This window comes from Phascolarctos cinereus, unplaced genomic scaffold (assembly GCF_003287225.1).
Source record: "Phascolarctos cinereus isolate Bilbo 61053 unplaced genomic scaffold, phaCin_HiC Scaffold_3;HRSCAF=262, whole genome shotgun sequence".
Lineage (NCBI taxonomy): Eukaryota > Metazoa > Chordata > Mammalia > Diprotodontia > Phascolarctidae > Phascolarctos > Phascolarctos cinereus.
In genome coordinates this window covers 32,235,460-32,262,385 of record NW_027555736.1, presented here as the reverse complement: position 1 = coordinate 32,262,385, position 26,926 = coordinate 32,235,460, and the positions used below count along the sequence as shown (strand labels likewise).

Here is a 26,926-nt window from a genome sequence, read left to right as displayed (position 1 = left end):
CGAAGTGACTTGCTCAGGACCCCACAGCTAGTAAGTGTCTGAGGCTGGATAGGAATTCAGGTCTTCCTGATTCCAGAACCAGCACTCTAACCACTGAGCAACCTAGCTCCCCTACATGTGTGTGATATATTTGTGCATGTATATGAGTGTTCAAGGGAGAGGCAGTATGGAATTGGGATCTAATAGCACAGAACGGAAACCTTCTTCATCAATGAAGATCAATAATTGGCCTCTAACTTTAGTTTTTTTTTATTTATGTATTTAGTTATTTATTTATTTTTAGGCAATTGGGATTAGTTGACTTGACCAGGGCCACACAGCTAGTAAGTGTCAAGTGTTTGGTCTGAGGCCGGATTTGAACTCAGGTCCCCCCGATTTCAGGGCCCGTGCTCTATCCGCTGTGCCACCTAGCTGGCCCCAGCTGCTTGAGGCACTGGGAGAGTAAATGTCCTGCCCCAGGGTCACACAGCCTTTGTATATCTGGGTGGGATTTGAACCCAGGTCTTCCTGACTTCAGAGAGTGAAAGAAATAGGCCCTACCAGCTCTAAATTCTGTCATCTCCCTCCTTGCTTCAGAGGGGAAACCTCCTTTGAGACCCTGCACCAGCCCACACATCAACCTTGGAATCTCATCTCAGACTAAGGGAGGGGAGAAGCCCTAAGGGGGGGAGGAGAGGGGACAATGGCCAGCCCATTCTGAGAAACAACAGGGTGAGAGTTCTCGCTCTCACACTGACTCTGTGATGTCTCTGAGACTCAGTTTCCTCAGCTGTAAAATGGGCACACTTGCAAAGACTAGAAAAATGGAAGTTATTTATACCAGCCCTGTGTTCCAATGGGGCTCCAGCCTCCTTCCCCACCCACCCTCGGCCTTCAGCATTTTAAATAAATGTAATATTATCCAGTTTTTAAGTTAGGGTTTCAGGGGCAGCCAGATGGTGCAGTGGACAGAGCACCGGCCCTGGATTCAGGAGGACCTGAGTTCAAATCTGGCCTCAGACACATAACATTTACTAGCTGTGTGACCATGGGCAAGTCACTTAAACCCATTGCCTAACCAAAAAACAAACAAAAAAACCAAACAAATAAGTTAGGGTTTCCTTAGGATATCATTATCTTTGCCATCTAGCACCCAGGATGGATCTTTCACTTGGTAGGTACTAAAAATGGCCAGCTGAATTGAAAAGCTAGAATCTGTATTTGACTTCTTTTCCATTTTCTGAAACTCAGAGTTCGTGGTCAATGTGTATTTGGTTTACAAGCACAGAGTGTTTACACAGGATGGGGCCTGGCTTTGCTGCAATCTGAATTTCCAACTGATGGATGAAAGCTGCCATCCTGAGTATCTGCTGCCTGCCCTCCTTCAGGCCCCTGGGATCTGAGCCACCCCTTGGTGCTGGAGAGCACGCATGGGAGGGGATGAGAAAGCTGCAGACAGGAGCTGGGGGCAGAGGCCCACCCTGTTGGCTTCATGGGGTATTTCATCGCACTGGGCAGCAGTTCTCAAGGGGGCTTTTTGGGTCTCTGGACCCTTTACAGTCTTACAAGTTACTGAACACCCCAAAGAGATTCAGTTTATGTGTGTTAGCTCTATCAATATTTACTGTATTAGGAATTAAGCATCTTAGTATTATTATGAAAAGTCTTAGGACCCCTTAAAAGAGTTCCAGCTCCAGCCTGGGGTCCCCAGACTACCCTTAGAATCCCTGGCCTAGACTTAGTAGGAGGAAGGTCTGGGTTCAGATTTCACCTCTGATAACTCAGGCCAACTATATAATAGCCCTAGGCAAGTCACTTCATTTTCTGAGCCTCAGTTTCCTCATCTGCAAAACCAGGATGACAGCACTGACCTCACAGAGTTGACATGAGGCTCAAGGGGATGCTTATGCATTGCGCGTTAACTCCCTACAGAAACATCTGTTATTATTATTACTGTCTTCCATGAGAAAAGCAGAATTTAATATCATCTAAGTTCTGACTTAGAACTGGTCTTAGAACGTGATCTCCAGAAGTCCCCAATCCTCTGGCCCAAGAAATAATAGTTCTCCCCTACTCTGCTGCCCGCCAGTGCCTGCCACACCGCCTGAACTCAAGCCCCGAACTTTGGGGCTCTGCACTGTCCTCCGGGGCCTCCCTCTTTTAAAAGCCAACACTTGAAGCCTCCATTAACCTGGAGTAAATGGGTCTATTCATTCAGCGATGAAGAGGCCCAATCTTTACATATGAGAAATTAGGAGACCTAGTGAGGGGTATGTTCACCCTAGGTCACGCTCACTAATACTATGTGGCCCAGCCCAGGTCCTCTGATGCTAAGTCCGAGGAGGAGGAGGAATGATCTGAGGGGAAAGGACCCCCCAGGGCAGGAGAGGAGGTGTCAGGGAAGGGGAGGCTCAGGGAGATGGAGTGGCAGCCAAGGAGAAGACTGGTAAGGAAGGAGGAGGAACACATAGTAAGAGGGAGAGGAGAGGGAAGGGAAAAGGGCAAAGCTTTACACTGAGCTTCCCTGGGATGCCACTAGAGAGGAAGATCCCAGGTTGGGGCAATGCTACAGCAGAGAGAAGGACTGAGGCCTGAGCAGGCTGGACAGCGAGAAGGATGCTTCCCAGGAAGGACCTCAGGGCCTCATCTACTTATTTTACTGATGAGGAAACAGGCCCAGGTAGGGAATCTGCCCAAGATCACACACTTCAGAGGTGACATTTGAACCAGGTCCTCTGATTTCCAAGCCATGTGGACACGTCACATGCTCAAAACTCCAGGGCAAAAGGCCACACCTAAACCACGAGTGAACAAATTCTTGTGATGTGGATGAGTGTTATTTTATAGATGGGAAAACTGAGGCAATGAGGTGAAGTAAACCAGGTGCCGAAGGCCCCAGCACAGCAGCAGGGTCAGGGTTTGCCAGGAGAATCCAGAGGAAAGCCCTGACCTCTGTCCCTTCATTCAAACTTTGCTTCGACAGATAAAAAGACAATGAAAAATCGATCCTTAGAATGGTCATTGTTCCTATAGACCACTCCGAGGGCAGGCATAGTATCTCTGCCTCGATAACAGCTCTGCTCCAGGGACAGCAGCCACCTCCTTGGCCTCCAAATCCTCCTCGAAGAGGCCTTCCCATCCTCCTCGAGGGCCACTCCCACTGCCTACAGGAAGCCCCCTCCTCGGCTTACTGGGACTGCTCCCTCTCTCCCCCATGCAAGTCCTTCAAGGCCTAGCTCATCCCATCTACTCCAGACAGCGCGCTCTCTCTCTCTCTCCTGAATAGGCCCCCATTAGGGCCCAAATTATCCCACCTCCCCTAGGAAGACCCTGCCTGACCTCCCTTCCCCCTTTTCTCAGCCCAATATCACGACCTTGCCCTCCACTAAGTTCCTACCATGCCCCCTAGGCATTAGGCAAAGTGCTCTTACTCCAAGGTGTAGGCAGCCTTTGCTACCTACTTGGCACATCTTGGCACCTCTCCACCACTAGACTATAAGCTTCTGGAGGGTAGGAGCTACATGGAACCAGCAGTTTCATACCTTGGCATCCCAAAGGAGGCTGGGCATACCTGGGGTGCTCAGGAAATACACCTTCCCTGGCAGGACTATTCTCAAGTTCTCCAGAGAGGAGAGCTGGCTCCTGGTCCCAGCCAAGCAGGAAACTCTTATTTCCCGACACTGTGCCTTTGCACTGGCTGGGCCCCCAGTATTCCAGACCTTGGGGGTTCTGCCTCATCCCCTCCATCTCTGAGTTTCACTGGCCTCCTTCAAGTCTCAGCTCAAATCCTGCCTTCTACAGGAGCCCTCCCCACCACACAGACACCCAAAGCTAATGTTTTCCCTCTGAGACTACCTCCCATTCACATCTTATATAGCTTGTACGTACATGGTCGTTTGCATGTCGTCTTACTCATTAAACCATAAGCTCTTTGAGGGAGGGCCCACCTTTTTGTCTTCCTTTGTATCCCCAGGGCTTAGCCCAGTGCCTGGCACACAGGAGGCACTTATTAGGTGCTGAGATTTGCCCAGCACGTGCTCCCACAGGCCACAGTAGCTCAGGACTCCACTGAACGGCCTTAAAAAACATTTAGCTCAGTGCCTGGCACACAGGAGGCACTACATAATTGCTGATTCCCTTTCTCCTCCTTCCCCTAAGAGCCTCTGGCCCCCAGGGGCCCCATTAGTTTTTTGAAGACATAGGAGAAAGGGGCTGCTTGGCAGGATAGTGGGAGGGGGATTGCTTAGGGCATTGCCTCTGGCACCACCTCCACCCTGGCACTCTCCAAATCCTGTATCACCTCCCCTCTAACGCTCCCCACATCCCACATCACCTCTACCCTGATGCTCCCTGAAACTCTCCCATATCACCTGTACTCTGGTGCTCCCCAAATCCTGTATCACCTCTGCCCTGGCACTCCCTGAATTCCTCCTGTATCACCTCTGCCCTGGTGCTCCCCAAATCCCTCTCACATCACCTCCACCCTGGTGCTCCCAATTCCTCCCACATCACCTCTTCCCTGATGCTCCCTGAAACCCTCCTGTATCACCTCCACCCTAGTGCTTCCCAAATCCTGCATCACCTCCGCTCTGGCTCTCCCCAAATCCACACTAGTTGACTAAGGACCTCCAGGGCAGGCCCACCGATGCAGAATTGGGAGAGTGGCAGGGGCACTTACTGTCATTCCTCTATCCTGCGAGATTTTTTCTTCCCTGTTTTCAGTCCTGTACCACCAAGCCTGGCTTCTCATCTGCTTCTCCTAGCTCTCTACTCTGCTGCTCCCTTTCCATGGAAGATACAAACTGCCATAGCTCACAATTACACAGCACTCTAGAGTCTACAAAGTAGACAGCATTTCATTTGAATCTTTGCCAAATAACACTTTAAATGCATAAAATAAAATACAGTTCCCAAACTACTTTTACATAAAACAGTTCCTGGACCGCAGGTTGCCCCTTGCTACCTCTACAAGAGAATCAGTCTCCTCATCTCAACCCCCCTCCCCACTGCCTGGGACTCCCCTCTCTGGCGGTTGCACTTTGGACCTTTCCCCCTCCAACAACAGATCTTTTGAGTTGCTTCCTGGCATCCGGATTCAGGGTCCTTCCCATTCCTTCCAGAACCACAGGGGAGTCACAGGCCCTAAGTTCAAATCATGCCTGCTACTTACTATGTGTATGACCACAGGCAAGCTATTCCCCTTTCTCTGGGCCTCAGTTTTCTCATCTGTAAAATGGGAGAGCTGGAGTGGAGGACCTCTGGATGTGCTCTCTTGTGCTTCCCACAGCGACAGGGATACAGAAAGGGCCCTGTCCCACAGCCCTCCTGAGACATCTGCACACAGTAGGGCTGCACACAGTGTTTGCAGCCCTGAGTTGAATGAAAGCTGCATAGGAGGAATCCTCCCTCTCAAGGCTTCACATAGCACTGAAACTGGGTGCAGGAAAGGCCAGGGTACATCAAAGGTTCAGTACTAAATACACATGCAGAGCTGGAGCCAAGTACATGGGGTACTTAAGAAAATCAGCGTCATCGGGGCAGTGTGCTGACAGACAGATGGACTGACACGGGCAGGGGTGGGAGCCAGCTCTGACGGTGGGGGGGGGGAAGGGGGGTCTTCAGGAGGCCCTGTACCTGGCCTGATCCGCCTCGTGAGCACACAGCAGAGGCCATTCCATAAGGCGCCCATCCAATGGAACTCCTTTCACTTACAATACGGTTTATTGTGTCGAAAAGGTCCCTCTCACAGCTTCTTTTATAAGTAACGTAGGTTCCCTCCACCCCCCCACCCAGTTCTCCTGGAAAAGCAGAAGCCTTTGCCTTCAGGCCACAGCCCATCCCCCTCTTTCTCCAGTTAAAACGGAGAGAGAGAGGGAGGAAGGGAAAGGAGCCCACTGCCGCAGCAGAACCGTTCCAGGAGGCGAGGCTAGTGGGCTGCTGCTCGCTTCCTTCTACAGGAAGTCCCCCAGGACGGGCCCGGGGCTCAGGGTCTGTTCTTGCCAGCGGTAGCGTAACCTGGACAGGGGCTTGTCCTCAATCGTCTCAAACTCAGTGAAGCCCAGCTGGTTGAGAATCTCGTAGACTCCAGCTTTGGCGGCCACCTGAGGGGAAAGAAAACAGGATTGGAAGGGTAGAGAGGCAGAGGGGCAGAGGGGTGAAGGGCAGAGGGGCAGAGGGATGAGGGGCAGAGAGGTGAGGGGCAGAGGGGTGAGGAGCAGAGGGGTGAGGGGCAGAGGGGCAGAGGGGTGAGGGGCAGAGGGGTGAGGGGCAGAGGGATGAGGGGCAGAGAGGTGAGGGGTAGAGGGGTGAGGAGCAGAGGGGTGAGGGGCAGAGGGGCAGGGGGATGAGGGGCAGAGGGGTGAGGGGCACAGGGATGAGGGGCACAGGGGTGATGGGCAAGGGTCATTTCACCAGCAGCTGGCTTGGTCATGCCTTCACCCATCTCATTCCACATCACTTGCTCCTTCCTTCTCATCACCTCATATCCCGTCTCATCCACTCGATCTCACTCACTCTCCCCTGTTCACTCATCCATTTATTCATCTCTCCATTCAACAGCTTAGGCAGAACATCCTCCAAGAAGCCAGAAAAGTCTCTGTCCTCGAGAAGCGAGCAGCAGACTTGGAAAGACCAAAGAGGGTTGGATAAATGGAGGTCTGCGATTTATGATGTTGCTGAAGAAGCAACCAGGCTCTCCCAGACCACGCCCACAGGCATCCCCAACCAATGAGGTGATATCTGTAAAGCACTTAGCACAGTAGGTGAATACTACTAATAGTAGTAGCATTAAGCACACAGTAGGTGCTTAATAAATGCTTGTTCCCTTCCTTCCTTCTCCCCTCCTTTCCCTGTCAGACACAGAATTCCAGGCTGGAAGGACAAGAGGGTCCACACGTGAGTGACGGGTCAATTACTCTTATCAAATTCCCTTTCTCCAGAATGAGAAACTGAGGCACAGGCCTAGGTGACTTGCACTGAAGAATGCCAAGAGTGGCATCGTGGTCTCTTGGAAAAAATTGATGAGTGCAGGGAGAAAACGAGGGAGATTAGACCTTGAACCTCAAGGCTTCTCTGAAGCTGGTCTTCAGCAAAGGGCCACCTTGGAGAGCAGTGTGTATGTGGAGGAAAGAGCTGGGAGTAAAAAGACACAGATTTGGGAACCGATTCCACCAAGACCCCGGCTAGAAACACAGCTGCCATTTCTATAAAGCACAAAGCACTTTCCCCACTACAAGCCTGGGAAGGGGATACTGCAAGCATCCTCATTTTATAGAGAAGGATGCTTAGGATGTGGCCACAGTAACATAGGAAGTAAGCTAGTTCCTGGCACAGGCAAGAGACATACCCACGTGTTCTGACTCCAAGTCCGATGGTCTTTGAAAAATAAATAGGTACTTCCGTGTCCTTTTTAAAAAGTTTTATAGATGCTTTTTGTTTATAAGGTTTATAAAGATGGTTTCATAAGGTGTATATAGATTTGTTCACATAGATGCCTTTTGTTTTACGTGTGTGTGTGTGTGTGTGTGTGTGTGTGTGTGTGACAGTGATTCTGGATATACCCCATCCCACTCCATCTCCAACCCCTGGGGAACATTTCCTTTGAAACAAAGGGAAAAAAACAGGTAAATAAAACCAGCTGATCCACTGGCATCTGCTACCATATACAACATTCTACACCCACAGTCCCTTGCTCTGCCAATGAAAGAGGGGAGGTGCTGAAGCTTTTTCTACTCTACCAGTCAGAAGATAATCCACCTCTCTCAGACTCAGTTTCCTCTCTTCTAAAATGGGGATTAACCACCTCCCTACTTTCCAGGGGTATCTTGAGGAACAGGACTTCAGAAAATATAACATATACAGAAGTAAACTGAGTCACTTAATGCTGTGTTTAGGACTCACACAAAGAATTATTATTTGCAGGTCTGTGCATGCACATAAATAATAATTATAATATATAATAAGAAATAATATAATAACTCACAATAAAATATTTTAGTCATTAAATAATAAAATTGAAAATAAATAAAAGCTAATAATAATATTAGCAAGCATTTACATCAACACTTCAAGTTGTACAAAGTGCTTTGCAAATGGGATCTCATCTGATCCTCACAACAACCCCAGAAGGTAGGTGCTATTATTATCTCCACTTTACAATTGAGGAAACTGTGGCAGATAGAGGTTAAGTGACTTGCCCAGGCTCACATAGCTAGTACAAGCCTATGGCCACATTGGAACTCAGGTCGTCCTGATTGCGGGACCAGAGCTCTGCACACTGTGGCGCCACCTAGCTGTACTGAGCAGTAATACAGTGTCACGGAAAGACCACGGGATTTTTAGTACCTGGTCTGAGTCTCACTCAGCCCTGCTTGCTACCTGTGTGACCTTCCCCGGGCTTCAGGTTTCTCATCTATAAAATGAAAGGGGTTGGCTCTTTTTTTGTCATGGACCCCTTGGGCAGCCTGGTGAAGCCTATGGGCTCCTGCTCAGAATCATGTTTTTTAATCTATAAAATTAAATGAAGATTCAAGGGCGTCAGTTTTATTAAAATAGTTATCAGAATATTGTCCCATCCAGGTTCACGGACCCCCCTAACATCAGCCTGTGACCTCTAAGGTCCCTCCTGGCTCTAAAAGCCTAATTCAATGTGTGTTTCTAAACACCCCATTTCCCCTACCTCCTACCTCCATCCACCCCCCCACTCCTTGACCCTTCCTCTTCCTCTATCCCCCCACCTTGTCCCTCTTCCCTCCCCCTACCCACTCCTTGACCCTTCCTCTTCCTCTGTCCCCCCACCTTGTCCCTCCTCCCTCCCCCAGACCCTCTCTCCCCTCCTTCCCACAGACTAACAAAAGACCAGGCCGTCCCTTCAGAACTGTAGACAGAGGGGAGGAGCAGAAGAAAAGAGCTCAGGTCGCCTTCTCTGCCCCTTCTGGTTCTGACAGCCCTTCCAGGCCCTCCTCCACCTGTCAGTGTTAGCCTAAGCAGGTCTGTTGCCTTTGGCACTGCCCTCCCGGCTCACAATGTGGCCTTGTCTCAGCTGAACAGCTGGGGCCGCCCTGCCCGGCCAATCCACTCAAGCCGTCCACAAGCCCGGGCCCCTGCTCTGCACCCCCAGGCTGGGAGATGAGGAGGGAGCGGGGAAGAGCGGGGAAGCTAGCCCCTCATGCACACTGGCTTTTTTCAAAAGAGGGACAGAGAACAGAGAGGGTTTCAGGTCTTTTCTCGACCCAAACTTGGCTCTCCTGGGGCCTCAGTATGAAATCATTACTCCAAAGGCTGCTAATATACTCTGCCCCAATCCCACGTCCGACCCTCTTCCACCCTTTCCAGGGAATGGAAAAGAGGCCACGGCAGGAAGGTGGAGAGAAGGGAGGAAAGGGGTGTCTCCTAGCCTTGCTGTGTGACGTGAGGGAGACTGAGATCAAAGGTCCCTCCTTTCTATTACACACCAATGCCTGCCCGGACCTTTAGGGGAAACAGGGAAAGCCAGGGCAGGGAAAGGGACAGGGCCCCCACAAGACCAGGCTTCAGGGGCCCAAGCAGTACGAGGCTCCCTAGGGGGACCTCCCTGAGGTCTGGAGAGGGTGTGGAGCTCATGGCCTGGCCTCTGTGTGCTTCTGTTCATGTGTCCTCTCTCCATTCTGTATCACGTGGTAGAAAGAGGCCTGGGTTTGGAACCAGAACGACTGAGAGCCAGACCCACCGTGGCCACTTCAAGTCAAGTCAATCCAACAGCACTGATGAAGCACCTACTGTGTGCAAGGCATTGCACTGGGAGATGGAGACCCAAAGACAACCTACTCTCCTGGAGGGGGACACCGCCATGAGCAGACAAGGAAATACAGGGTCTCGCCAAAGTCTCAGGGCCATTGTAAACTACTAACACCCCAGACTGCCCTAAGACAATAGTCACTAGTCAGACTTTGGGGACACCTTATGCAAGGCAGTCTGAGGAGGCAAAAAGCACCCAAATTCGGGCATCCAGGAGGGCTTCCCAGAGCAGGTGTGGAGCATCAGAGCTGATTTTTTTTTTTTTTAGTGAATCAATCAGGGTTAAGTGACTTGCCCAGGGTCACACAGCTAGTAAGTGTCAAGTGTCTGAGGCTGGATTTGAACTCAGGTATTCCTGACTCCAGAGCCTACGTTCTATCCATTTCACCACCTAGCTGCCCCAGAGCTGAGTCTTAAAGGTAGATAAAGATTCCAAGGGGGGCAGGGAGTGCAGGGAGGGGGATCAGCCTGGGCAAAGGTGCGGAGACGGTCAATGGCATCTCACTACCTGAGTGACTTTGGGCAAGTCACACACTCTGACCCCGACTTCCTCTTCTGCACACCAATGAAGTGATCCACCCCTTATCCACATTCCCCTCCCTCCACTCACAGCCAAGCTCCTAATTCTGGCCCTCACCAGCAGACTGTTGCCACAGCCTGCTAACGGGTCTCAGTTAGAAGCCAACTGGTCTCATCAGTCTGTCTCGGGCCTCACCCCACTGCCCTCTGCCCTCTGCCCTCCACTCGGCCTCCAGGGAGACCTTCCTAAATCCACAGTCTGACCATGGCACCTCCCCACTCGGTTAATGACGATGGCTCCCTAGTACCCAAGGATCGAATATAAAACGCCCACGCTGGGCATTTAAGGCTCTTGCTAGCCTGGAAGGGATTGTTTCTGGGTTTCTGCCTCTCTCTATGTTCTTGCCCTTGGCACAGCGCGTGGCACATAGTAAGCACATGGTAAGTAACTGCCTGCTGAAGGGCTGATTAATTGACCTAAGGTCCCTTCCAGTTCTAAATTCTGGGAGTCCACTAAGGGCTTGCACAGAGCTCTCTGCACACAGTGGGTGCTTAGTAAGCGTCGGCTGAGCCCTGACACCACCATTTGCTCTCCCCAGGCCTCGGCCTTTGAACTGTGGCCCTCAGACCTCCGTTCAAGAACGGAGGGCACTTGTACTCAACTTCGTGACAAATCTGTGCACGTGTCAGAGGCCTCAGTGCCGCAGCGGCTGATGTGGCTGACCACGCCCTCCATGTGAACTGGCCCTAACTTATCCCTGGTACCTGGGCCTCCGCCTGGGCCCTCTGTGGACGGGGAAAGCTCTGCTTTTTCCTCCAAATCCTACTCTTAGTGACGCCATCTTTCCTCCTCATCCTGAGGGTCCTCACCCCCCGCCGGCCGATGCTAATTCCAGCGCTGGGCCGTGAACCAAGGCCGGAAGGTCAGGGGTGGCATGAGCTTGGGAAATGGGAGAAGGGCTGACCCACCTTCCTGCAGATGGCGTAATTAGCAGAGGCCTGGCCCTCGGGAAAGCCAGCATTATAGGGTATGGAGGTCATTCCAGGAGGCAGGGGCCCCCAGGGACCTCCCTCCTACCCACAACGTGGCTATTTCAGCTGTGGCGGCGGCTCTGAATAGGCAAAGGGAAACCAAATGTCCGGAAGCCTGTCTCCCCACCTAATTTAAAGTCAGAGGCCTTGCCCTTGTGAAGAATCCAGGTCCTACTACTCACTGGGCGGCCTTAGACTAGCTTTTTCCCTCAATTTTCTTGTGTATGAAAAGAAATGGCTGAATTAAGGGATCGCTAAGATCCCTGACAGCTCTAAAATCCTAACTGTAGCAGGGTATCACAGGAAGTGTGCGTGTAGAGGGGAGGCCTGGGTTCAAATCCTGGCTTGGATATGTAATAGCTGTGTGATTCTGGGTGAGTCCCTTGATTTCTCTGAGCCTCTGTTTCCTCATCTGTAAAATGGGGATAATGATACCTGCAGAGTAGGTTGTGCGGAAAGTGCTTGGCAACCCTTAAAGTGGCCCAGCTGCGTTCTAATGACCCCACGAGAGACTGTCAAATGCATGGCTGAAACATAAATTGGGCAGTAGGACACAAGGGTGAGGGTGCTGGCTTTGAAGCCGGAGTCTCTTAATCATCAATTTATTCATTTCATCATGTAACCTTGGATAAGTCACTTGACCCTGGCTCTCGGTTTTTTCATGACCCCCCTGAGTCTGTCCCCTGACCCTCTTTCACAGTCCCCTGTTGAGACTTTCTGGCTCTGAACCTATGAACCTCAGGACCCACTCTTCAGACACCACAGAGGTATTGAGGGAATCCATCGTGGAAGACCCGTCGGCCTGGGCTCTCAGTATTGGAAGAAGGAAGGTCCTCCCGGCTCAAGTGCCTGAGATTTGCCGGGCCTCGCACTCGGCACTGGAGACAAAGGGCAGCCAATCATCTATGGGAAGGAGCCGGCAGGAGTGAAGATGATAAAAGGGACAGAGACACACACTGGAGGGAGAGGGCCACTAGGACCATCGAGAGGGAGAGAGCAAGGTGAGCGGGAGAGGGGAGTACTCGCGCCAGGAGAGCGTCGGCAGAGCCACAGATGCCGGCCCCTAGGGCAGAGAAGGCTCACCGTGGGGATGGGACGGCTGCCTTCCAGCTGTCTGCAGGGCCGCCACGTGGCAGAGGCTTGTATTTGGATCCAGAAGGCAGAACCGGAAAGAGCTCCGGCCTTGGGACACTGAATGGGGAGTCATGAGCCTTGAATTCGAATCCCAGCTCTGCCATTTTCTACCTGTGTGAACTGTACCTCTGTTACATCCTAGCCATGGGATTCTTGGGTAGCTCACCAGACTCCATTTTCTTCATCCATAAAATGGTAATAAGAACACCTTCTACTCCCTACCTCCGGAGGATGCTATGAGGAAAGTGGGTTGGGAATTTTGAAGTGTTCCAGATGGCACTGTGGGTAGAGTGATGGATTTGGGAGTCAAGAAGCCCTGAGTTTGAATCCTACCTCCAGACACTTACAAGCTATGTGACCCTGGGCAAGTCACTGCTCTGTGCCTCAGTTTCCTCTCAGTAAATGGGATAATAAAAGCACCTACCTCCCAGGGCTGTCCTGAGGAATAAATGAGATAATGGGCAGCTAGGTGGCGCCACAGTGCCTCGAGCACTGGCCCTGAAGCCAGGAGGATCTGAGTTCAAATGTGACCTCAAACACTTACTAGCTGTGTGACCCTGGGCAAGTCATCGCTCTGTGCCTCAGTTTCCTCTCAGTAAATGGGATAATAAAAGCACTTACCTGCCCTCCCCAGGGTTGTTGTGAGGGATAAACGAGATAATAGACATCTAAGTGGCGCCATGACACTTACTAGCTGTGTGACCCTGGGCAAGTCATTTAACCCTGTTTGCCTCAGTTTTCTCATCTGTCAAATGGGCTGGAGAAGGAAATGGCAAACCACTCCAGTATTTTTCCCAAGAAAACCCCAAATGGGGTCACGAAGAATCAGGTATGACTGAATCAACTCAATTACAACAAATCTTAAAGTCTTTCTATATAAAATGTTACCTATTATCATTCAGTATCAAAGATGGGACTGAGTGGGGGGCTCTTCCTTAAGGAGCTTCGATGGCATCTTAACAAGCAAATTCCTATTCCCTTACCAAGAAGGGGAAAGCACGTGCCTCTCTCCAAAGGGGTGGGGGTTCTCGGGTCACCAAAGCTACGCTTACAATTTCCAAGTCAGTAACTCACCTCCAGCATCCAGACACTAAAGGGCCGGTGCCAGGAATCTCTCTTCTCTAGGTGAAGGTAGGCATTGAAAAGGATCAGGAAGATGTATCGCTCCAGGTACTGCAAGCTTCTGAGATGCAATGTCCGGGTCTCCTGCTCTTCCTTTGCTGTTTTTCCCTGGAGGAAGAAAATGAGAAATTCTGGAGTGGAATTGAGGAGGGAGGGGAAGAGTGGGGGGACAAAGTGGTCCACTAGGACCCTTCCTCGCCCTCATATCTTCCTCTGTCTCCTCCTAGAATGATGGAAAGCATCAGAGTTATTATTTCTGGAGACTCCCAGTACAGAGAAATGAGCACTGGGTTTGGAGTTAGAAGAGCCACACTCAGATCCCAACTCTAACACTTCCCAGAGAATCCCCGCCCACCTAAATCACCATGCTATAGTAGCGAGCTAGATTTAAGAGTCAGAGAAGGCCTGGGTTCAAGTCCCAGCTTTTCCATTTACTAGCAGTGTGATCTTGGACAACGCACCACTCCAGTTTCCTCACCTATAAAACAGGTATTTTTGTACAACCTACTTTGCAAGGCTGTTGTGAGCAAAATGTTTTTGTGTGCTTTAAAGCAAACAGAGATGGAAATCGATGTTATCATCAACACCTAAGCCCAATGGCAGAGAAAGCCGAGCATGGTGGAGAGAGAGCCATCCTCGGAGCCAGAAAGACCCAGGTTTAAGCCTTTCCTCTTACAGATGCCAGTTGTGTGACACTCAGCAAGCCACGTGACTATTCAGTCCCCCAAGCAGCTCTTTCCTGTCCTTAACAGCAGGGCAGGGGGATCTGATTGGTAAAGCCAAAGTGTTCCCTCTGCCAACCCAATCAGAGATCCCATCTCCCCTCCTAAAACAAACAAGTCAGGGCAGCCAAGGCCGTTCTGACCAGGACAAACAAACACGGTCAGATGTAGAAGATGGAATCAATCCTTCAGTTAGGGTGGGAAAACTGCACGAGGTGATTAGTTACAACAGAAACAAATGTCCTCACACTCCATGCCAGCTCTGCCCCCAAGTGCCCCCTCGTCCTTCAGGGCCCCACCTAGGTGGTCACCCAAGTCCACCCATTCTATCCTCAGGCACAAATCCATCCACTAGGAGAGAAGAATGGGCATGGACCAGGAGCAAAGCCCTAGAGTTGGAAGGGGTCATTGGAGTCAACTAATCCAATCCCCTTCATTTTGTGGTTGAGACTTGCCCAAGGGCATACCAGTAGTAAATGATACCACACTTATTCAAAATCTGGTCCTGTGACTCCAAGCTTAGACCTCTTCTTTCTTTTCTTTTTTTTTAAGGCAAATTGGGGTTAAGTGACTTGCCCAGGGTCACACAGCTGGTGTCTGAGGTCAAATTTGAACTCAGGCCCTCTTGACTCCAGCGCTGGTGCTCCATCTACTACAGCACCACCCAGCCGCCCCTCAGCCCTCTTTCTAATTCACAATCTAAGTGGCAGTCAGCCTCTCTAAGAGCTGCTCCCCAAGAGTGGGCTCTGGACAGGACCCACCCTGTACCCATCATGGTAATCACCTGGGGCGGAACGGGGATGCACCTCCTTCACCCTGTCCCTACCACGAAACACAAATAAATGCACGCACGCAACATAAGAGCCACGTTCTGGTCCCTAGGGCCCACCAAGAAACATCTATTATGGAACAGCAAGCTTGCGTGGCTCTGAACGCAGGGAGGGTCGGTCTGCTCCACCAGCTGGGCCACAGCTGGACGCCTTTAACACGCCGGCCTCAGCCCAAGACATCTGAGCACATTCTGTTTCTCCCACTTGGTTTCTGCAAGAAGGTTTCTTGCTTACCACACCCCACCCCATCCTACCTCCCTCCTATCCCCATCAGATAAGATATTAAAGCCAGAAAGAACCCTCAATGTTTCATTTCCCAGATGAAGAAACTGAGGCCTGAGGTCAGAAGGAGCCCCATCAAGGACACACAACCAGTGAACAGCTGGTTCACAGCATCCACAGTGGGTGCTTCGCCCCTCTGGGCGTCACATGTGCCCCAGGATTAACTAATCACGTGCCCACCTCTGTCTCCAAACTCTCTCCAGCTGCTAACAAAGCAAAACGACAGACTGGTCCCTGCCGCAGGAGCAAGGGGGTAATGAAAGGCTAGGCTCTGCCCTCAAAGGCTATGGAGACACCCTGGGAGAGAACAGAGCCTCCTGACCCAGGGCATGGAGGAATCAGGGCAAAAGACGGACAGCTCTTCACTCCCCAGGAAACAAGGAAAGCCTGGATTTAGTCTGGTCTGGTTGCCTTGAATAGGCGCCTGGGTTCAAATAAACACAAAGGAAGTTTAGTATAAATTGAGCTGGGGAGGGAAGGGGAAGCATTTTGGCAAAAACCGAAGCTCTCCCTCCACCTTCCCCACCTCCACTCTGTCTTGGTACGTTCTCCCCCCACCCCCCAAAGTTCAAAGTTCTATCGCTCTGGACCTTACCTTAGCCTTCCTCACTATTCCCTCCTCACAAACCTGCTCGCAGGGCCTGGAGGCCTTTAAAACCCCTGTTAATTGTAGAGCCTAGAAGAATTCATCCTATCTAGATCTAGAAGGAATATATATTAAGGATGATCTAATCCACTGAGTTATTTTTACATAGAAGGGGACTGAGTCCCAAGAAGTGATCGATTCCCATTCTATCCGTCATCAATCATCTATTCAGCACCTACTAATGGAGCCACAAGGACAAAGAATGAAACAGCCCTTGCCCTCAAGAAGCTTATATTCTACCATGGAAGACAACCAGCAGGAACGTTTCTGCCTGCTCTTCAAAGACCAAGTCAGATGCCTCGCCCTTTCTGTGGCCTTCCTGAATGTCTGCAAGAAAGAATGACTAGACCCTCTTTTGACTCTTCTGAGCCCCTGGTCTGGGCCTCTTTCCTCTGCGTTCCTTTATCCCATTCTTCCTCGTCATCATCATTATTTAGGAACTTAATCTCCTGGAAGCAGGGGCAAGGATGTGTCAAGGTTCGCCATTTACTGCCTCTGTTGAACTGAACTGACCTGCCCAATAGCCCACAGGCAGAAAGGGGCAGAGATGGAATCCCAACCCAGACCCTCTCTGCTACACCACACCAGTGGCAGAGAAGATGGGTTCACACCTTATCTCAGACGCTTATTACCTGAGTAGCCCTGGGCAGGTCATTTAAACTCCCAGGCCTCAGTTTCCTCTTCTGTAAAACAAAGGCCTCGATGCCTCTAAAATCCACACCTGCATTTTCAAAGTTCCTGGGCTCAGGATTATCCTCTCTGCCCCCACCACATTCCCACAACACATACATCAAGCCCATGCCCACACATGCCAGCCCTTACCCTCTGGATGGCCCTGCTCCCTGCCATCACATGCCTTATCCCTCTGACACAGAGGAGGAGGAAAAGGCCTAGGCAACATCTGGATTGCTTTGACCTGGTCAGCAAGGCTGCAATTCACTTCTAAATTCAGGATATGGTTTAAAAGCAGCTGGTTTCATTTTTATTTCTCTTTTTTTTAGCTTAGTTAAGATGGCTGGGCACACACATCCTCTTATCGGAGGTGAGAGACAACAACCTTTTCTTCCTAAAGGTGGTCTTTGATTTCTTAAAATTCACCCACGTTGGCCCAGCTCAGAAAGCTGAGGGACAAGGCCTGGCCTTCTGCTGCTGATATAAATAACCTGACTGGTTTTAATCGGCTGTCCTGGCACCGAGCTGGCCAGGCAGTCGCTCAATAACTGAGGCTGGGGAGTGAGAATGTTTAGAACCTTCAGGATCCTCGGTCCAACCCTGTTATTTTGCAGAGGGAGAACAGAGGCCCACGGTGGTTAGGTGACTTGCCGAAGGGGATGTGATGAAAGGCAGAAGCAAACCAGGACTAAGGCAGCCAGCCTGGCCTGGGGGAAGAAGCATCGGGCTCTAGAGTCAGAGGAGGCTTGGGCAAATCCCATTTGGAGACCCCCACATTTATGTTAATTAATCTCACTGTAGCAAGCCAGTTTTTCCACCTCTCCCTAACTGATTCACTAGCCCACTCTTCTTTTCCAAACCCCTCCTCTCCTAAAGCCTCCCATGGCCCCGGCTCTCCCCACCCTCTCAGCCAAGGCCAGGCCTCGTACTTCACCAAAAGACATGAACATATTTGCCCTGACCTCTGATCCTCCCATTTTCCTCGTCTCACACTACTCAGACATCCTGCCCCTTTATCACCTGCATTTCTGTCACTCATGAAGAGATGGGGTTTGCCAAGGCAAACGCCTCTCCAGGCACCTCCAATCCTCTCCCCTCTGCCCTCCCCAGCATCCCTCTCCTTCGATCTTCAATCTCTCCTTTCTCCTGGCTCTTTTACCAGTGTCTACAAGCACCATCACATCTCCCTCACCTTTGCACAGACCATCCCCATTACCCATGGTCCTATGTCTTTGCCCCGAAAGTCCTCCAGAGAGACACGTCTACAAGTCACTTTCTTCCCTCTGACTTTCTTCTAAACTCCTTGTAATCTGGCTTCAGAACTCATCATTCAACTGAAACCGCTCTCTTCCAAGCTAACAATGAGCTCTTCACTCCCAGATCCAAGGCCTTTTTCCAGTTACCCTTCCTGATGTCTACTCTGCAGCATCTGACACTGTGAGTCACCCTGTCCTAAATACTCTCCTCTCTAGGTCTGTCAACAGTGAGCAGAAGTTAGCTGGAATCTGAAGATCACATCCCTGAGAGTAACACTAATATGCAGGGGAGCAGATCGATATCATTCAAAGCCAGCACCCTCTCTCCAAGGAGAGCAGTGATGGCCTCTGGCCCCACCCCCATATGAATTAAAGTCTCCCTTGGAGAGGGGTGGGGGAAAAGAGGCTAGAGATGCCACACTCCCAGGCCATGTGTAGGGGACAGCCCTTGTAGTGACAAGAATAACAATAATTGTTATTATCATATTTATACATCACTTTAAGGCTTGCAAACACTTTATAAATATTCTCTCATTTTATCACGACAACAACCCTAGGGGGCAGATACTATTATTATCTCCACTTAACAGATAAGATAGTCAGAGGTTAGATGACTTGCCCAGGGTTACACATCTAGTAAGTGTCTAAGGCTGGATTGGAACTCGGGTGTTCCTGATTCCAGTTCTAGTTCGCTACCTGCTGGGCCACCTAGCTGCATTCCTATATAGAACTAGATTTGGAGTCAGAGGTCCTGGGTTCAAATCTGTCTCTGCCACTTACCTGAGTGACCTTGAGCAAGTCATTTAACCTCTCCTGGCCTCAGTTTCCTCAGTAAAAAGAAAGGGCTGAACTAGATGACCTCTAAGCTCCCTTCAAGCTCTAAATAGGCGATCCTGTGTCTCTAAGGCACTGCCATCATCCAACGGACACCACTGGCCCTGAGGCCTAGGTTTACCAACCACTACCCCCCAAGAACACAAGGAGGAAGTCTGTAAAGCACTTCGTAAATGGTAATGTGCTATATAAATGCTATCATCATTTATTATTAGTATTAATACAAGGCATTAGAACTTTGGGGGAGGGGGGCCAGGAGACCTGACAATAGGGACTCCCCTCCCCCCATGAACCCTGTCCCGGCACATCAATGGAGTCCCCTCCCCCCAGCAGCAGCAGCTGCTGCAGCCAAGCCAGCAGGACAGCCCCCTGGATCTATTTTGGGCTGAGTGTTAAATGGTTTTGGAAAATGCTACTTCCCCTCCATCATTTTTTATATGACAGCTCACGGCATTCCAGCGCTGCTGTAATTACACGGGGTGCCTTCAAGACACATTACCTGTTGGAACGAGGCCTGGGGGGAGGAGGGGGTGAAGGAAGAGGCTGGCCAGGGGCTGAGGCCGAGCTCATCTTCCTGTATCCTCAGCTGACACCCTCTTTTGATGCCTGCTGAGGACACAGAGGAGAGGCCGGGTCACGGTATCACATGATCACAGATTTAGAGCCAGACTCGACTTTAGGGGCTGTCAGGGCCAAAACCTTCACTTTTAGGGATAAAGAAATGGAGGCCCAGGGAGGCTCAAGTGAACTGTCCCGAGTCACACAGCTAGTAAGTATGGGAGGCAGGATTTGAACCCAGTACCCTGTCTACTACACCACCGATGCACACACACAAACACTGGCAGCTCTAATTTGGCCAGGCTTGGGATAAAGGCTGGGTGACAGAGCAATGGTCCCATCCAAGGCCCAACGCAGCTTATTACAGATGGGCTCATCCTAAGACCTGGCTGGGAACAACTCATAAAGATTACCTGCTAAAGCAGGGAGGGGTCACAATCTGCCTGCCTCACTGGGGTAATGACCCATGAAGAAGTCAGGCACGGATCCCTGGAACACAGATCTCATGAGTCCTTGGGGAGCTGCCCTATGAGCCTTCAGGTTGGCGTAATAATCAAGCAATAAGCACTTATTAAGCACCTTCTGTATGTCCATGCTGTTCGAGGCACTACTGATACAAATACAAAAGCAGGCCATTCGCCAGCCTCATAAGCTTACATTCCTACCAGACAACAACAGCTGACACTTTATATGGGGCACCTCACAAACATTTTCTCATTCGATCCTACATCCACCATGGAAGGCAGCTGCTATGATTTATCCTCATTTTACGGCTGAGGACATTGAGGCTAGAGACTTGTCTAGGATCACACAGCTAGAAAGTATATGACAGAGGATTAGAATCTGGGTCTTTCCCATCAATAACATTTATTAAGCACCCATTCTAGGCCAAGTACTATTTTATGTGTAACAGTCAGGAGTTAGGAGACCGTGAGCGAGGAAAACACAGGTTTTTAGCCTCAATTCCCTTTCCTCTCTCCTTCTTAATTAACTCCTCAGTCTGGCTTCCAACTTCATCATTCAACTGAAACGGCTTCCTCCAAATTTACCAATGATTGCCAAACATGACGGTCTTTTCCCTTATCCTTGACCCCTCTGACCTTTGACACTGCCCAGCACCATCTCCTCCAGCACACTCTCTTCTCACTAGGTTTTCCAAACATCAGTATCTCCTGGTTCTCCTCCTACCTGTCCCACTGCTCCTTCTCAGTCTCCTTTGCTCAACCTTCACCAGGTCACGCCCTTTAACAGTGGACCAACAACCCAGCGTCCCAAGGCTTCATCCTGAGTCCTCTGCTCTTCTCCCTCTATACTTTTCTGCCTGGGGAGCTCATCAGCTCCCACGGATCCAAAGACCATCTCTTGGTGGATGATTCTCAGATCTAATTATTCAGCCCTAATCTCTCCTCATCTCCAGCTGCTGTTGGACATCAAAGCTCTTCCTACCTTCCTGGTCTTCTTACACCTTCCTTCCCTCCACCCACTCTGAAATCCAGTGACGATGCCCTCCCCAACGTTCCTGGCACAAAATCCTCACCTTCCAACCCCTGCATTTTCACAGCTGTCCTCACTCCGGGACATCTCTCTCTTCTCACCTCTGTCTCCTGGCTTCTTCCTTCCAGTCCCAGCTAAAATACCCCTTTCTGATCCCTTTTAATGCCAGTGCCTTCTTTTGCTGATTATCTCCAATCTAAGCTCTACGTAGCTTATTTGTACATAATTGCTGGCATATTCTCTCTCCCCTTAGACTGTTAGCTCCTTGAGGGCAGGGTCTGGTTTTTGCCTTTCATTTTTACCTCCAGGGCTTAGCACAAAATGTAGAATACAATAAATGTTGACTGTTGACTGATAGGCTGACCCTGGACAAGTCACTCCATTTTTCTTGGCCTCCATTTCCTCATCCATAAAATGAGGATGATAATAAAGCACCTTCACTGAAAGGTGGGCAGCTAGGTAGCACAGTAGATGGAGCACTGGACCTAGAGTCAGGAGGACCTGAGTTCAAATCTAGTCTCAGACACTTACTATTTGCGTGACTCTAAGTAAATCACTTCACTCTGGTTGCCTCAGTTTCCTCATCTGGAAAATGAGCTGGAGAAGGAAATAGCAAACCACTTGAGGATCTTTGCCAAGAAAACCCCAAATGGGGTCAGAAACAACAGAAACGACTCAACAGTAACAACCTTAAAAAGTGGTTGTAAGGCTCATATGTGATCATATATTTCATTAGCAAAGGAAACTCCTAGGTGAGTACAAATTCCTAACAATACAGGTCAGCACATTTTCTGAAACTTAAGAGCCTTAAACAGCTTCCCAGAGCACTGTGAAACGAAACAGCTCGCTCAGGATCGCACAGGCAGCATGTGTCATAGGCAGGACTTGAACTCAGGTCTTTCTAGCTGAGAGACCAAGTCTCTGTCCACTAAGTCATGCTGTCTCTCCATATATGCAAAGTGCTTTGCAAACATTATTATTAATAATATCAACTATGGCTGGGGCTCCATAGATGACCCAGTGCAGAGAAACTATGCCCTCGGAGGCAGGGTCAGCAGCTGGATTCAAAAGGAGAATCAGCAATTTTGATTTAAAGCTTGGCCAAGGATTTGTTCTCTTAGGACAGGTAAGGAACGACATCACAGCTGGACAAACCCGAAAGGCCTTGACTTAGTGCATTCTGGGACGTGGGCAGGAGACAACATGTTTAACTCACAGGAGAACCCTAGGCTGAAGGGAACACAAGTCACAAGGAGGGCCAGCTCAGCTATGTTCCTGATCCCCACTAATGAGGCGACCCCCTTTGAAACCCAAACCAGTTGGCTATGTGACTCCTACAGAGTCTGTAGGCCTGACTGGCAGCTGGGAAAAAGGGAGGGGAGGGGAAATCCCATCACCTGTTTTCCCCTACCCCCAAGACCCTCATGTGCTGTAACTGCCCAAGTTCTGGCCTGGTGCGGTACAAAGTATAGGGCAGTTAGGTGGCACGGTTAATAGAGTGCCAGGCCTGGACTCAGGAAGACTCAGAGTTCAAATATGGCCCTAGATACTTCTTAGCTGTGTGACCCTAGGCAAGTCACTTCACCCTGTGTGCCTTAGTTTCCTCATCTGTCAAATGAGCTGGAGAAGGAAATGGCAAAACACTCCAGTATCTTTGCCAAGAAAACCCCAAATGGGGTCAAGAAGAGTCAGATACAACCGAAAAACAACTAAACGATAACAAAGTAGCTGGAGGGGCCCTCATGTAAAACCTAAAAGACCTGGGTTCAAATCAAAGCCTTCCTTCTACCTGACGTGTTTGGGCCCTGTTGTGTCTCTTTTAGAAACAGTCATTTGTCTGTTTTTAAGGTTTTTCCATAAAAAAGTATAACTTTACTAAGCTGTATTTGTTTGCAAAAGCAGCTTTATTTATTTATTTTTGAAGCCTTAACTATGCACATGATCATCTAGAAAGTATTTCTCTGAGGAAAAACTCTTTGTTTTGTTCTTAACTCTTGGTACCCTCAGAATTTAATTTTTCCACGATGATTTAAAACTTCTTTTGAGTTCTTGCAGCCATTACGGCTTTTCTGAATAAAGTTTATAGTACCATTCTGTTCAAAGGGCCATCGTCATCTCTAGGAGGAAAGGCTATTGCAGAGGTCTGCACCCAGGACGAGAGCCCACCCCTGGTAGGTTCCATGAGCGGGGTGGCCTCACTCATCTTTCAAGCCCTGCTAGTTCTAGATCCTAAGAGCCAAAGACAGTGAGTTGTTACAATCAAGAGACAAAAGAGTCACGGCTTGGGCAGTAACAGGACAAAATCAATTACCTGTAAATAGGATCAATTAAAAAAGACAGAAGTAATTTGATTATTTCATCTCCCTGGTGTGGGTGCTCCTCCCCCACTGCAGATCTCAATCCCTCTGCGCCTTAATTGATGGCCTTTGACAGAAGTTAGCCCTCCTCCCCACCCCAACCCCATTCACTCCCATGATATGAACCTCTTCAAACCTTAGTAGGAAGCTGTCCCTCTCCTCAAAACCTTTCGATCCTGGCAGAGCTTACCACAGCTTTCAAGGACTTTTGAAAATCCCCAGTGACAGGCATACCACTATAAGGTATCAGAAGGTGTCAGTGGGCCTTTGAAGCCTCTTTAGCTGTATTTTTAAAGTGTTTTCCAAAGAAAACAAAACAAGGAATAGAAGTGAGATAACCTGATTTTCATTCATTTATTCATTCATTCATTGGCTAGGCCCATGATTTGTTTTGTGCGGGGAACTCCTTGTGTAGAAATACCCTCCCTTGATATGCATTCACAGATCCCTCAGAAGTTAGGTGACCTGCTCAGGGTCATTTAGTTCATATATATGTAAGAGGCAGGATTTGAAGGCAAGTCTTCCTGACTCCAAGGCTGATCCCCCACCCACCTGGCCTAAGTGAAGTGCTGGATTTGGAGTCAGGAAGACCCGAGTGCAAATCCTGCCTTAGTCACTTACCAGTGTTGGGTGACCCTGAGCACATCACTCAGCCTGGGTCACCCTCAGTTTCCCCATCTGTAAAATGAGGACAATAACCTACCTCCCAGTGCTGTTGTGAGGTTAAAATGAGATAATATTTATAAAGTGCTTTGCAAACCAGAAAGCACTATGAAAACGCTAGCTATCAGCATTACTGCTGTTATTAACATATGCTTTCAAGCCTTGGTGTGGTTTGGTTTGTGTCTTTTAACGTGCTTTCACTGAGTTGCTAAGGGAAAATCAAGCCTTTGGACACTGACCCAGTTGACACGTGTTCTGGTGGGACTTGTCAGACACTCTCGTCCTGAAGCTAGTGAGCTCAAAGGATTCACTGGGTGTTGCAGAGAGGGCATTCCCAGTGAGGGGAGCCGAGTAAGCAGATGCATGCAAGTGCTAACTTCCTCAAAATCCTTTTTTTGTAGTGAGCCTCTTTAGCAGTCTAGTGAAACCTAATGATCTCTTCTCGAGAATTTTACTGTCATTGTTCAGTCGTTTCAGTCCTATCTGATGCTTTGTGACCCCATCTGGGGTTTTCTTGGCAAAGTTACTGGAGTAGTTTGCCATTTCCTTTTCCAGCTCATTTTACAGATGAGGAAACTGAGGCAAACAAGGTTAAGTGACTTGCCGAGGGTCACACAGCTAGTTAAGTGTCTGAGACTGGATTTGAACTCAGGACTTCCTGATTCCAGGCACGGCACTCTAGCCATTGTACCACCTCACTGTGCTATATAAATGTCATTATCATTATTAAAATTACTCAGTACTTGTGCAGTCTTGAGCAAGTGACTTTCTCTTTCTGGGTTGGTTTTCTTCTCTGTAAAATGGGGTTAGATTAGATTGGGGCTTCTTCCTCTTTTTGTATCAAGGACCTCTAAGGCAGTTTGGTGGAATCTATGGACCCCTACTCAGAATAAGATTTTTAAATGCCTAAGATTAAATATATAAATTCCAAAGGAAACCAGTTCTTTTGAAATATTAAAAATGATTTTAAAAATCAAATTTATAGATTCCAGGTTAGGAACTCCTAGACTATTTGGTTCCTAAAGTCACTTATCTCATGATTGCTGTCTGCCCTGAACCGCCCCTGAGCCCTGAACCTAGAAAACAGCAGGAAGAGGTTTTTCTCCTGCCTAACTGCATTACACAGTGTGACAGCTCCAGAAATTAACCAGCCCCATCCCATCTCCCTGGATGAAGCAGAATTTCCTGAAGAATTCCAGAGGCTCTTTCCTGATTTATGGCAGAGGAGAGACCTCCAGAAAGCCCCGGCACTTTCTTACGGACAGCCTCAGAATAGTCTTGACGCTGGAGGGAGGAAAAACTCTGAATCCCAGGGAGTACTTTTCCCTAATTGCTTATTATTAAAGCATGATCTGACTGCCAGTTGTGGAGAGGGGCCAAGCACAATGAATTAAGCACCGTGTGGCAGGGGGGAAAGGGGAAGAGGCTGGTGGGGAGCCAGCCTAGGGAGAATGTTGTTATCGTTAACTGCACCTGCCAAGAAATTAACAAGTGCTGGTCCCTTTCGAAATCCAGGACTCATGGAAGCCTGGAAGGAAACTTTCAGACAAGCGGAATGTGGAGCTCAGCTCAGGACATTCCTGGCAAGACGGGGATGATGGGAGCTGCAGGAGAAGGTGTCTGCAAATCCCAGACTGAGGCGGCCGCCACAGCTGGACTGGACTCTCCCTTCCCCCTCCCCGCACCTCCCCAGGAGTTCTAGGAGCTCCAGGCCAGTAGCCTGCTGCCGTCTGTCTGGGCAAACAACCTGACTGGCCTCGGTGGCATGTTACAATCCCCACTGAAAAGAACAACAAAGCACAATAATAATACTAGGTCCCACTTTGATAGCACCTTCAAGTCCGCATGCGTCTCTCCTGACAACCTTGCTAGTGCCCCTCCCCATACACACAAAATCGCTTTGTATCTATTTTCAGTGTGTGTATATTTATGTATGTATGTATCTATCTATCTGTCTATATATGTATCTATATAGTATGTGTGTATATGTTTTAAGTTTGTGTTTCCTGTATGTTTTGTGTATATATATGTACGTGTATATATACACACACAAAAATCATCTCGTTGTTTTTTGTGTGTGTATATGCATACATACCCCATACACAATCATCTCATATTTATTTTTTCTGTATATATACACACACACAAAATCACTTTGTATCTACTTTGTATACATACACACAAAATCACTTTGCATCTATTTTGTATACACACACAAAATCACTTTGTATCTATTTTGTATACACACACAATCACTTTGCATCTATTTTGTATACACACACACAAAATCACTTTGCATCTATTTTGTATACACACACAAAATCACTTTGTATCTATTTTGTATACACACACAAAATCACTTTGTATCTATTTTGTATACACACACAGAGGACAGCTCCTTAAGGATAGGGAATTATATCACTTTTGTCTTTGCACCTTAGGGCACAATGCCTAGCACACAGTAGGCACTTCACAAATAAATGCCTGCTACTGATTGATTGATACAAAGATGGACGTGGATATGCTGTCATCATTCCAGTTAGAATGTAATCACCTTGAGGGCAGGAACTGTTCCGTACCCCCAATCTGGCACCTAGCACACCCTTGAAAAATGCTCATTGAGTGACTGTGTCAGTCAATAAGTATCTATTGAGCACCTGCTGTATGCCAAGCACTGTACTGAGTGCTGGGGACACAAAGAAAGGCAGAGTATGGCCACACTCTAATGGGGATGGGGGAGAAGACCACGCAGGACGAGAGCAGACATAATAACAATCTCCCTTTTCAGAGGAGAAAATTAAGGCTCAGAGGGGGATACAAGTCATCTGGGATCACCCAGCCACAAGGCGTCTGAGCTGGGCTCAGAAAGGAAGCCTGCAAACTCCGAGGACCCCAATGATCATGCACAGGGCGACGCAGAGGCTGACCTATGATTCCACTGACATTGGGCACTTACAGATGATGCCTCTACACACACAGACGGCCCCCTCCTCTGCAACCTCTGGTCTTAGAATGTTGCCTAGAGCCCTGAGAAGGAGTTGACTTGTCTTGG

General features: G+C 49.1%; 1 protein-coding gene across 3 annotated transcripts in view; it reads right to left on the bottom strand.

Moving 5' to 3' along the window:
- Positions 1-5,681: 5,681 nt before the first annotated feature.
- PALD1 (phosphatase domain containing paladin 1) overlaps positions 5,682-26,926 on the bottom strand; it is a 99,777-nt gene continuing 78,532 nt past the window's right edge. For all 3 annotated transcript variants that reach the window (XM_020975180.2, XM_078150760.1, XM_020975181.2), the window contains 2 exons: positions 13,513-13,668; positions 5,682-6,080 (listed from right to left, as the gene is read on the bottom strand). In XM_020975180.2, the coding sequence (XP_020830839.1) occupies positions 5,931-6,080; positions 13,513-13,668 (306 nt within the window). In that variant the 3' untranslated portion in view covers positions 5,682-5,930. The remainder of the gene's footprint in view (positions 6,081-13,512; positions 13,669-26,926) is intronic.